General features: G+C 45.1%; 1 protein-coding gene across 12 annotated transcripts in view; it reads left to right on the top strand.

Moving 5' to 3' along the window:
- The window catches only part of st3gal3b (ST3 beta-galactoside alpha-2,3-sialyltransferase 3b), a 49,581-nt gene that overhangs the window by 21,409 nt on the left and 14,828 nt on the right, over window positions 1–13,344 (top strand). For all 12 annotated transcript variants that reach the window (XM_076020996.1, XM_076020999.1, XM_076020997.1 and 9 more), the window contains 4 exons: window positions 2,510–2,604; window positions 7,736–7,799; window positions 7,884–7,979; window positions 8,723–8,909. In XM_076020996.1, the coding sequence (XP_075877111.1) occupies window positions 2,510–2,604; window positions 7,736–7,799; window positions 7,884–7,979; window positions 8,723–8,909 (442 nt within the window). The remainder of the gene's footprint in view (window positions 1–2,509; window positions 2,605–7,735; window positions 7,800–7,883; window positions 7,980–8,722; window positions 8,910–13,344) is intronic.

Here is a 13,344-nt window from a genome sequence, read left to right as displayed (position 1 = left end):
GGAGCTCACTGATTACTACCACCTTCGGCCCAGTCACGCCCAGGTCAATGAGCCCAATTAATGAAGCAATTTTTGGAGGTGTTTTTTTTAATGCCCACACGTCTGCACAAATAAGTTTTTGGGTCAAGCTACAGAGTTGTGTCTGGTGTAATGTTTGAGGAAGCCGGCACTGAATGTTTTTTGTCTCCTCCTCTGCCTCGTGTTCTTCAACCTGGCAAAAACAAATCCGTTTTCAAAGTGCCGGTTAGCATTTTGGCCCGAGAGTTCAGTTGTTAGAGAAAACCTACTTAACCCCTGGCCGTGGGGTCCCGAGGCTCTGCCTCTAATCATCTCCTGCTTCCTCTGTGTTTGTCTTCTGCGCAGCCCTGCCCTGCAGAATCCAATTTATTTTCCACACCTCGCCCCCCTCTCTCCCTCTGCTTTTACCCAAAACTGTTTGTACTGGAGCCTTAAATCAAGTGCTGCCCGTGAACTTGAAGAGGCACGGTTATGAAAATATTTCCCGTGAGAGATGGACGCGGCTAGAGGAAACGAGCACATTGTGTCCCTGCAGCTGGGAGTCCCCACTTTCTATCCAACAACAAGCAGCCGTCTTCTCTGTCGGCTTTGTCTGGACGTCAGTGGCTGACTGTCGGTCAGGGCCCAGCGGGCTGCATTGATCCTGTGTTATATATATATATATATCCACACAAGAGGTCTTTAATGAATGTCCATTTGTTTTGGCAGGACAGGAGCCTCAGGTGCCCTGTGATGTGAGGAGGGCGGAGAGCCGTAATGAACAGTCGCTCTGCATCTCCGTGCCCTCGTGCCGTAAAGCCAGAGGGGGCTAATGAGGGTGCGGAACACTATACTGGGGCACTCGCAGGAGGTTTAAGGTCTCCCTGTCATGTCGGCCATGTTTGGTCATGGTGCGGCCGAGCTCCAGCGACTTCTTGTAAAGCCTATGGCAGTGTTATGGTAACAGTCTCTCTGAGATTCTTGCTGAGAAACCTCCCTCGTGATCTCAGCCTGGAATTCCTTTTGCCAGTTAGTGTAGTCTGCCGGCTGCTGGAGTTATAATTTATGAATGGCGAGAGGATGGAATGGTTATGTCGCTGGTGGCCTGGTTTCTGGTAATGAGACAGTCCAACCAACTGTCTTCTATCATCTTGTAGCAAAGTAATACACACAAGCTCGATAGATCTCTCCCAGGCGCCTCGCATTGTCTCGTCCGCTCGTGTGTGTGTGTGTGAGAGAGTGTGTCCTAATTGATCATCAGGGTATGACACGGCAAAGCATCAGGCTCCCTGCACCTTAACGTCTCTCTCCGTCTCCCCTCACGTCCGCCCAGCCTGACTGCAGGTCATAAAAACACGCATCAATCGTGGAGCTGTGCTCGGGTCACAGGCGTGACTAAGAGGAAATGGCTTCTTTTGATTTTTAGGGCCACAATCTATCAAATGGAGACACTCACGCACACTTCTACAGACACAAAGGATGAGGAAGAGGCGATGATGGAAGTAGCAGGTCATGGGGCCACCGGTCACATGTGTTTTTGAATATCATCCCAGTGTTGTTATTTGTGAGAGTGATTTATTTTTTCTCAGTTGTGTCTTAACTTCTCTGTGTTTTGGCAGCCCATTTATCAAGTTTTCCGTAAACCGATCTTTCAGATTCTGCCCCGTGCAAACGTTTATTCCCCAAATGATTTGAGGAAAAGACATTCTGGGATGTGAGCTGTGTTTTCTCTGCAGGCGGGCTGCTGCACCCGTGTGTCGATTGTCCGCAACATGCGATACACGTCACAGAGAACTGAACTCAACTAAGCTGAAATCAGTCTACCATCCATTTAAACTTTACATTGAAAATGCAAAGAGCCTTCCTGCAAACAATATTGGCTTTGGACAAGTTTTTTTTTTCCCCCACTTAATTGCTATGTCATGCAGTGAAGTTGGTTTGTTGGAAATCAATCAGCAAGACTGGTTTCTCCCAATAAAAGCTTGTTGCAGAAATACAGATAATGATTCCCATTTTTCCTATTGTCTGCAGCATCAGCGCAGTCTCTGGGCTCCACATTCACAGCAAAGCAAAAGCAAAGAGACATAACCACTCTACCATTATGTTTTCACTGCGAGTCATATCGCCTTCGCTCTGCAGCCGCGGGTTCATCCAGACTATAAACTTTCTGAAAAGCCAATCACAATTTTTTTTTACTCTTTGTTTTAATGTTGTGATGTTTTTATAGTAATAGTTCATATTGCATGATAGTCTGTTCATAGACTGTAAAACAAAAGTCTGTTAAACAAGAGGCACAAAAGGCTACAGTTTTTTCTGAGCCTTCTGCTGTCTCCTGGGGTACAGTGGTCATAAGTCAATTAATGCAGACATGTTTGTTGTGGAATACTGATACAAAGATGTGTGTGTGTGTGCGTGCGTGCGTGCGTGCGTGCGCCAGTTCACTGGAACCACTTTCTTTCAACTCATGATACACGCCTGTCCTCTTCCTCCCTCCTGCCTTTTCTCATTGCAGGTTTATGAAATTAGCCCCCATGTTCCTTGACAGAAACTTCAAACATCTCGCAAAAGTCTCCAACTTTTTACCTCCATTTGGATTCAAAACACAAGGTAAGAAAGGTTTTCCCTGATGTGTTGGTCCTCATCTGGTCTTCAAATGAAAATGTCTCGAGCAGCACAGTTGGAATTGTTTCCTTTCCAGGAGTAGACAATATTGCATCTCTTTGATTAAATACATTTTCTTTCATGTCACCATTATTGACAAATAGACAAAATCCAAACAGGGTTAAATGCAGACTTTCACTCAAGGGGTCGTACAAACGTATCCTAGTTATTCTTTAGGTCTAAAAAGTTGAACACCCACAAATCTGTTGCGCAAGAACTAACAGGGAGATAGGCACACACACATAGATACACAGATACAAGTATGTGAGTGAAAAAGATACACAAACAAAAGTCCCTCAAGTTGTGCCTGTGTCTAAAGATTCAAAGGTGATCTGATAACGGATGAATGACTTGTAATCATCTGCAGGTTGTTCTCAAAATTAGAGAAAGAAGTGGATGGCATTCTCTGTCATGCTAGTTCTTGCCATGCTGATCATAGTCTGAAAGCTTGATATTGTGACAGCAATGGTCCAAAGGAGGTGATAAATTGCATAGTTTGAGTTTTCAGCCAATCACACAAACTGTGACGCTATGGTCCCGAGGCGCCGCAGTGGAGATCTCATTCCTTCTGTAGGTGTCGCTCTGAGGTTCAGCCGTGGAGAACGACGGAGTTCTGCCTCTTTGTAATTGTCACGGTTTGTCATCGTTTCAAAATTCCTGATTTGGCAGATAAGATCAGGCCCCGGGTTTGCAATCCATCACGATGTGTGTTTACCCACCGCTCATCAGTTGCGGCGGGATGGCTGGAGACGCTCCTCCAGCTGCTGCTGCTGCTGTAGGTTTGTCCATGACAGGACTGAATAGAAGCTGTCAGGATCAGCTTCCATTCTCAACAGTTGTTTTTTTTTCAGTTTTTTTAACCCCTGTCACTTTTATCTCACATCTTCCAAACTTAATTATTTTGCTTCTGGGTTGGACTGTTCCAATTTATTTATTTATTTTTCCCTGGATTTGCTTTTATGTACTCGTGCACACAGCCAAAACACTTATAGATTAGACTGTATGGGTTAGATTAGCATCTAAAATGGTTTGAATGAAAGGCTTGGCTGCTGCCTGCCTAATGGTCTGTGTGCAGCTGGCCTTCTCATGCAGCCAATCACCGTTTGTAAGCAAAAAGTTCATCAGGACCTCCAGTATTTGGAGTGGCGATGCTGGATGAGTCTGCAGCTGTTCCTAATACACCCCATCGATTAGACTGCTACTAGAAACTCTTTAGTGTTTGTTCCCTCTCAGCTGCCGATTATTTTTGCTTGAGCCTCGCAATGTAAACTTTATGGGATTGAATTAGGGCATCGAAAACTTATTGAAAGCATATCAAACCTCCTCCCTTGTGGAGGGAAAATATTCAGTCCCCTCAAGTGCCTTTTGTAAACATTTAGGTCAACAAAGAAAAGCTGTTGTGCTTGCAGGTCAAATCCAACTTATGTAACATGCAGTATAAAGTTCTGATGTATCAGTGATGTATCTGACACATTTTTTGTCTTATTTTATTTAGACTGAAAGCGAAAAGTACCGCTTTAAAACTCTGTGTGTGTGTGTGTGTGTGTGTGTGTGTGTGTGTGTGTGTGTGTGTGTGTGTGTGCTCCACTTCAACCACATTAGTCAAAATACTGTTTATCAATATTTTCCACACTGTTATTTTTATTCTAGGGTCTCTTTGGTTAAAGGGCCTTGCAGGAGTGCTGCTGTGCCCTGATATGAAGTCTATCTTTGGAACGGGGAACTTGTACATTCCATCACGCTGGAAGTGGAAAACGCACACTCACCCACACGCACGCAGCCGTACTTGTGTCTTGACCTGTAGCACACTTGGCTACTTCACACCTCAGATGGGGACGCACGGCCATGGGAAGTGCAGAGATAACACTTGCCCGACTCCCGCGGCCTGCTCGGACACATTTTCCGACACTTTGCCAGGCGGGAACGTTCCCTTTTGTGATGTGCAAAGGCGTCGGCTGTCCAACCATTACACCACTGGCTATCAAAAGAGGCCTCCCTGTGCGAGTGTCACACCTGGTTTCTGTTTTCTCCGCGCTCCGCCGGGACCGAGGGCTCTCCCTTTTAGCGCTGCTCATGTGGAGAGATGATACGTGTGGATCTTGAATAGAACGCCAACAAAGGATTCCAAATTAAGAACACGTCGCCGTGGACAGTGTGGGCGGGAGTTTTATTTTTACCTTGCATTCAGCTGGAGGGGGGCTGAGGTCGCTCCGGAGAGACCCAGGTACGATACGTGCGGTTGTACACGGCATCCCCCGGCAGGGACACCGTGGCAGATACAGATCAGAGTTTTATTTTCAGGTCGTGTATGCTCGCGCATTCAGTCTCATATCTGATACGTGCAGTATGCTGTTTATAGAAGACGCTTGTGCATTTTTTTCTTTATCGTCTGCGCACAAGAGGCGAGCGGCGACCGAGTCAATGAGAACATTCATATAAAGGATACAAAATAAAAGCGACACATATTTGAATTTTGACGGCCAACTAGTATTTCTATGGACTACGATTTAATCTGTGTTTTTTTTTTATCTGCCTGAAAAGATTTTTCATTTATTGTTTTGGAAGTAGAAATAAATTCATGTGGCTGTTATCAATATCATTGATCGGTCATCATACCGCAGACAAAGCGTCAGCGCAGGCCCAACGAATACCTTCCATTCATTACATTTTCCCCTCCTATTGTTTAGACTCCAATCGCCCCGGCAGTGCGTCTGTGTTTATGTGCCGTGTGACGCTTCCGTCGTCCCTCCCGATACCCAGCGAGGATTTTTCCCATTTCACAAGTTCCTCGTCGGAGCGACATCTGAAGTCGCACCCATCTGTCTCCGGCGGATAACCAATGGGGCATATTTGGCTGAAATGTTTACAGTCGGGTACTTACAACACTTAGCTTCCATGTTGCCCCCCTGGAAGTCGTGCCCGTTGTGATTTCTCACTTTTGGCCTGCTCCGGCCCAGGTGTGGTCCCGGGCTGTGTGTTTATGCTGCTCGGGGTGATGCTTGACGCCAGACATCGACACCACATCCAAACAACGGGCCGCTGCTCCGCCTGCCTCCCCTCCGCTGGTTAATCATTAGGATCGTTAGTGAGGGCAAATGGGGCCGTAATGCGCGGCGCAAAGCGCTGCGAGGCCCCCAGACTCCCTGGTCTTCACTCTTACTTCTCCGGCTCCCCAACCCGACCAGTGTCAAAGCAGAGTAAAGAGGATGAAGGCGATCCCTTCCATTAAGAACATCTGATGCCACCACGGACAGGATTAGGTTGCTGTCAGTGTCACTAAAGGTGTAGTTTGCGTATATTACTGTTCACCGCTATGTTGAGGGAGGCTCTGGTGAGATGTTTGGCTTTTTTTTAATCAGACGCAACCATCATGGAGTTTCACAGAGGGAAATAATTTTGTCCAGTTCAGGCATAGCGGAGGACCTTTTGCAACCAAAAAAAAAAAATCTGACATTAAACAGACTAGTGGGTGGAAAACCGGCTGTGGATGTTCGTCCTCCTCCACATGCAACCTGGCAGTCCAATTTGGCTCAAAACACCAATTTTAATATACTGTGTTTTAAACCTTTGTATCCAGTGTGTGAGTGTAGTAAATAAGTTCACCTGCTATAACTTCTGTCAAAATGACATTTTGGTCTTTGGTCTTTGGTTATTTTATATTTTAGTACATGACCACTTTAGACTTCAACTGACGCACCGCAATGGTTATGCAGATAGAAAATGTCACTTTATGGATGTAGTTGTGGTGGTGGTAGCGTCGGGGTCGGGGTTCGGGGGGGGGGCGTCCCTTTAAATACCATCCACTTGTCCTTCTGTTTTACCTCAGCGCTCGTCGACATGGATCAGCCTCTCACCTTAAAGGAATCTGGAATTTTTTTTTCCACGTTGCTTTCATAGGGGAGTTGGAAGCTTGTGTGGTGTGTAAAAAAAAAAAAGTTTTTGAAAGGAAACGACTACATCACATCCATGTCGGAATGCTGGAGGCATGACTCGGGCAGAATGCCCTGTGGAACATGGCAGGAATGTGCGCTATGGCTAAACATCCCTGTTTCTCTGGCCGCCATCGGAAAGCTGCTCGCCGCGCGGGGAAGTGGCCTCACAGTCGACCTCTTAACAAGGTGAATGCGCCTGTTTGAAAGCAGCATTCCTCCCCCGGGCTTTTATGGGTGACTCTCTACACACGCACGCCCCCCCCCACGCTGACCCTCATGGGCGCACTTGCTTCCCAGCAGCAGCAACAGCAGCTTCTTTCCCTCTGAATCCAGTCGACAGGCTTCCTCTGCTCTGATTGGTCGCTCCTTATCTCTTCGTGAAAAAACGGGGAGAGCCCCCCCCCCCAACTGTCTTCCAGACCACCGGGGCGGTTTCATCTCTGGTGGTGCGCAGAAGTCCGAGGTGTTTGTTTTCTTTCCAAAACAGTGACACCGTCTGTCACTCGTCTTTTCACAGATGTTTCATTCTCATTATGAGACACCACCCGTGTTCCTGCACAGTTGAAAGTGGGTGACCCCAGTGACAGCAGGAGGTTTTGCTATGCTCGAATGCGTCAGTATAGAAATGCTGGGCCATCGCTGGCAGTGATGTCCAAATTACATTTTGATCAGCCGCAAGTGCAGACATAATTTGCCGTTGTTACTTAGTTCCTTTCGTGTGGTGAAAATATAATGGTGGCCATTTATTTTACTGTCTTTGAGGACACACAAATCTTAATCTTTAATCCTTGGCCTTTAATGTAGCCACGCTGCACATGAAAATGATTTTCCCCTTGATATCCAACCACCTACCTGGCAGGAGTTTATTTTTCTGAGTCTGAAGAAAACATTCATCAACGCACAGCCAAACCAAATAACAATTGCAGCATAGTATGAATAGATACGCTGTGCACCAAGTTACCAGATACTTTGAATAAAATCAAGGCAACGTGTTGACACGAATGTATTGTGAAGCAGTTGCACACCGCACTCTTTATACACAACAGTTCTCGCCAGCAAATTGCCTAGATAAGTGTTGGGTCAGCAGCCGCGTGTGCAGGACTGCGATTCTCACCGTCGCTCTGTCTGTCTTGTCCTGTTTGCAGAGAGAATCATCGACAACATTTTGAGCACTACAAAAGCGTACGGTTTGGGAGAGGAGCTCGACAGGTGACGGCTCACTAAAACCAGCTCTGTGTGTGTGTGTCCATCAGGTTGTTTGCGTTACTAACATGTGACTCTCTGGCCTCGCAGTCTCAGCTGTAAAAGATGCATCATCGTGGGCAACGGCGGCATCCTGTCCAACAAGTCCCTCGGCTCCCGAATCGATGACTATGATGTTGTTGTCAGGTAAGTTCAGGCAAACTGAAGAGGAGCTCAGTGCTGTCACCTTCAGCAATTTATCAACCTCCTGTCCCCTCCAGGTCTAGTTATGAAAATTCTAAAAATTGTTATTTTTAAATGTCTGAAGAATATTTTTTGTAACATTTTTATTTATTTATTTATTTTTTTTAAAAACAGCTGTATCTAATTTGAACAACGCAAATATAGGGGTGAACCAGTGGTGCAGTTGTTGGCAACAAGAAGGTTGTGGGTTCCGCTCCCAACCCAGGACCTTTAGTGGAGGTTTGCTTTCTGTGTGGCAGGAGTCTGTGTGGCTTTTCTCCTGGAGTTCCGACTTCCTCCCACAATCCAAATCGATATTCAGTTAATTGGCAACTCTAAATTTTTCGGCAACTCTAAATTTTATTTTTTTTTATTTTTTATTTTTTTCTAATTTTTCCTAGGTGTGAATATTAGTGTGTGGATGTTCTGTCTTTCTGTGTGGCCCTGTGATGAACTGTTGACATGCCCAGGGTGTCACCTAACCTTCACCCTGACATAGCTGGGATAGACCCCAACACCCTGTGACCCTGGGTGCAGGATAAGCATTGATGGATGGATATATAGGACATTTAGTATGGCTGAAAATGTTAATGATTTTGAAGCCAGGACTTTACCTTGAAACCGGATACTCGCCCATCAACACCTTGCACGCCCTACCTGGACTGATGAAAGCAGCTGAGTTGACAAAGAATTTGCTGTGCCTGCAGGTTAAATGAAGCTCCGGTAAGCGGTTACGGCAAAGACGTTGGGACCAAAACCACCATGAGGATCACATATCCAGAGGGCGCCATCCAGAAGCCCGAAAACTACGAGAAAAACTCGCTTTTTGTTTTTTCCGCTTTCAAACCACTGGACTTCAAGTGGCTCCGACAGATGGTCTACAAGGAGAAACTGGTAAGAGTAATTTCAGACATTCAAAGAATTCTGAGCGCACTGAACACACAGCAACGCCCTGCACAGGTCGGGATTTTGGCAGCTGCCAACCGATGCATGAAAGCGGGCCTGCTTCACCAATCAGACGTTGTTATCTCACCTCCTGCCCAGGATTATTTACATTGTAGCTAATTTTCGCTTCTCAGAGTGTGAAAATATGTTTGAATGTCTGTGGGTGTTGTTTTTTTTTAGCACTCCAGTCTTAACATACCGCATTCTGTACATTCCTATTGGTGGAATTGTAAACTGATGTCTTGAAATGACTGATTTGACAGCATGCACACATTCGTATCCCTCTGTCTGACTTCTTCTTCTGCATAATATTCTTGCTGTCGCACACACACTTTTCCACTAATAGCCTTTTCTGGCGCTGATCACTCATGCGTTAATCACCACACATGAAGTCTTTTGAGTCCCCCTTGATTTCCATAAGCCGGTGTCCTTTTAATAACATGGGTCCGGCTGAATAGCAGGACTGGTGTTTTCTTATCTACTCAAGTGGTTCAGATGTCATTCATTTTTATTGTCCCTACGTCCTTCTGTGTCCTTAAATATCCAGCGTCCATGAAAAAGCTGGCTTTAGCACTTTCATTCAGGTCTTGTTGAACAGTCATTCAGTCAGTTGGGGAGATTAGTTTTAAGTCCATTCAGCCCCTGGACACAGAGGTCAACTGGTGAAAGAACTTTATAGAGCCATTAAATAAGGTGGTCGCGTTTCATATGCAATTTTTAAGACCTACTCACCACAAATCCTTGACTTTCACCACTGCTGACTTCAGTTTAACATTGTCCAAATGCACCTTCAGTTTTTGTTACAGCTGAATAATTACGTTGTTTTTTAACTATTCTAAAATTTACTGAGTGTAAATAAAGTATAGAAAACATTTTCATCACCTCTAAACTTGCATGGAATTTTTCCAGACACTTTTATTTGTCAACATAGTAGTGAGACTTTTAGGAGGCAGTTGCCATCTGGATTTGTTCACACAGGGAAATTTGTCAAGATAATAAAATAGCCTTGACTAGTAGAGGCAGAAAATAGCAGGACATCATCGTAATGGGACAAAAAGTAGGCATGCATGTTGTTTAGCAGGCACATACATCACTGGCCCAGTAATGGATTTATGTTATTGCTGCTGATTTGCAGCAGCTTTTTCAGAATGAGAAGGCCCCTCTTATCTTTTTTCTACTGACTGGCTTGTGAAACTGGCCATTGCCTTTGTTAATTGTCCTTGTCCTGGTCGAACAACAACAAGCAAAACCAATGAAGGTGGGGAGAGAACAGAGTGAAAAGATGCTGTAAATGGGAAGAGAGAGAAACTAGCATGGCAGAAACAAACAGGCATTAAGGCTTAACGGCAAAGTGAAATGGATGTAAGTAGCTTGGCTGGCTGACAGCTCCTTCAGCCTTTGATAGGGCCCAGATTTTTGTCCTTCATCAGAGGAAGACAGTGGAAATGGCTGCCAGGGATAATTGATCTGGCCCCTGGCACCCGAGTCGGCTCCCTTTTGATCTGCGAGGGACTGAAGAATGTTTGTCACGGCTTCACAATTAGGAGACAAAAAAAAAAACAATCTTTGGGTCGGACCTTTGATTATCTAAGAGTGATGACCAGCAAAGACCCATTAGGACCACAGGATCATAGATTTACAAAAAAAAACATTTCAGTTAAGATTTTGTTCATTGTTTTACTGCTGTAGAAAAGTACTGTTTCCTTTCTGATTACCACCTATTTTTGTAGCCTATTAACAGTATTTATTTGCATGTCTGTCCATATTAGTATATATTAATTGGAAGACTGTATAACAGTGGCAAAGTGTCTCATCGTCATTTGGGTTTCACACAACACAAAGACCCTGCCACTGGCAGGCCATGTCGTCATGATTCACAGACCAGCTTGGTACAGGTCACGATGACGTGGCACAACAAAATATTTTTGTCCCAGTCTTCGTCAGCATCAAGTCCAATTCTTGATGTTTGAGAAGAAAATCAATGATCGATGGGTGATCCTAACAGTGTCAGAAGGGATGTGTTCAGCTTGTTGATATCGAAAGCACTGGAGCGTTTACTAATTGTGAAGTAACGACCTTTCCTGAGGCAGCGGTGTCTGTTTACTACAGAAAGTGTATTTAAAGTCTCCAAAAGAGGTTAAAAAGAAGTGAAGTGCTGTTACAAGACTGCTAGCCGGTCCCTAATTGTATCTGACTCGCACCCAGCATCGACTAATGCAGCCGATGCGTAAACATTTATAGAGATGTTTACACGTGCCCGTATGTGCACCTTCGCTAAACCCTGGGACACACATGACTGTTTGCTCCTTTCGGGTTTTATTCTTTGCCTTTTGTTGTCATTTATTAAAACCACAAGTTGTGACAATCAGGATCCTGAAAGTGCGATCAGTGATTAGTAACGTAAAACTTTTGGACGGGCTTCAGGAAATCCTTGAGCATGAACCCCGGAGCTGCTTCTCCGTCCATTTATTCCATCCCAGAGGGAGAGTGGAGCGACTCGTCCTCTGGAAGCTTTCACATGTGCAGGTCTGGGAGGGGACGTCTTTGTGCGCCGCCTGCCCACAGCTGGAAGCGACGCAAAACCTTTTCAGCGTCCCTCTGCAGTTATGAAAGCGAGCGCATGTCCTCCTCTTTCAAAGGGTTGGTGGGTGGCACGCGGTTGTTGCGCAGCCTTAAGTGACTCATCCCGCCACTTGTCAGGGTGTTCAGCCGTCCCGCACCATTGTGGCTTTTCCACTGCCTGCAGCGCCGTCTTGGAAACAGAATGCAAATCAGCGGGCAAACTTCTCGGCTGTTATTTATTCGTTCGCACGCTCTGACAAGCAAATTAAACCAGCGCCGTCATGAACTTGATGGTGCTGTTGGGCACTCCCATGATATGACCGTAAAACTAAATCCAGGCCGTTTAAAAGGAATCTTTGGCAGGATTCCCTTCCTCGTTTTGTATCCCCGTCCCGTCTTCTTGGAACCGATTTACAAAGGGGCTGTGGTTAAAGTCCAGCCGCGACAAAATAGGACGCCCAACAGCACTTCAACAACATGTTATATCATCAGGCAGCAGTGGTTTGACTTCAGCATGTGTGCTTTGTTTTGACTGTGACACTTGTGTGGCCTACAATCAGCGTTTTGGAAAAAAATAATTTAAACAAGCAATAAAATATGTAAAAATGCCAGCGTTGACGTTAGCTCGCTAGCTACTATTGTTTTTTTCGTGTGGCTTTTATGACCAACATATCAATATATTAAAAGTACTACAGTAAACTCAGACATTACAATGGTTGCCCTAATTTGAAAAATGTTAATTGACAGGATTTTTTTTTTTTTTTTGTAACTTTTGAATCCACCAGAAAAGCATGTTTTCACAAATTTTTTATGTATTAACTGTTCTACTCACCGCTGTGTACATGGACATAAGTTCTAACCTACCAAACAGAGTTTCACCAGGGAGAACTTAGCTTGATGGACCCTGAACATCAGACCAGCTATGTGCACAGTAACGGAAATGCAGCATCGCAAAGGCCCCCTCATCCCTGACCGGCCAAATCCCAGAGTACTAGCAGCCCAGCTGATTGGGAGACTGTCACCCGGCTGTGGAGACTGACCCCACACGCACAGCGTCCAGGCTGATTGACTGGTAACACGCTGTTTACAGAAGGTCCTCAAACATGATTCCCTCAATCACCGACATATTCTCTCCTCCCTATTCATCCAGATTGATTTTTTTTTCTCCGTGTGCATGCAGCGTGCACTCGTGCCTCATACACACACAGGCGCAGTTGTTTGTATATGCGGAGATATTTTCAAACAGAGCCAGTGAAGGATATACAGCCGGTGGTAAACACTGGGATCTAAGGCGACGTGTCAGTGTTCTATCTCTGCTGTTTGTTTACAACATCTCTCTCCTGCTGCCCGGCGATATTTGATTGATGGAGGAGATTTGAGAGTATTTTCCTGTAATAACAGTAACACCAAGGTTTCTGTACTGGACCTGTATTAAGTTGCTAAAATGTTGCAGTGTTGCAGTTTAATAGTAAAGTGTCAAAAATAAATGACTGAAGTAAACAACTAAAATCAGCAAAATCGACTCTTCCAGCGAACAGAGTAACTCTCCAGAAAATTTCTCTTGAAAGCCACTCCAGTGTCACTGTCATTAGAAATTACGTCTATAAGGTCAGTTATTTTGGGGTTTTTGCTTGAAGACTAAACATCTGCGCAAGAGCCCGAAGTGGCATGCATACATGTTTTCATAAACATTTACATACTTGTAAACATAGCTTTAGAACCCCGGAGCAAGTGACTAACATGGAGCCCGGATGTCACTGATTACCGCGAGGCTTGTGTTTCTAAAATGAGTCACCTGCCTTCACTGCAGTGATCAGTGCTC

Source organism: Nelusetta ayraudi, unplaced genomic scaffold, assembly GCF_046127955.1.
Source record: "Nelusetta ayraudi isolate G7.1 ecotype Tasmania unplaced genomic scaffold, CSIRO-AGI_Nayr_v1 ptg000011l, whole genome shotgun sequence".
NCBI lineage: Eukaryota > Metazoa > Chordata > Actinopteri > Tetraodontiformes > Monacanthidae > Nelusetta > Nelusetta ayraudi.
The sequence above is the reverse complement of the archived record's forward strand: the minus strand, read 5'-3'. Positions and strand labels throughout refer to the sequence as shown.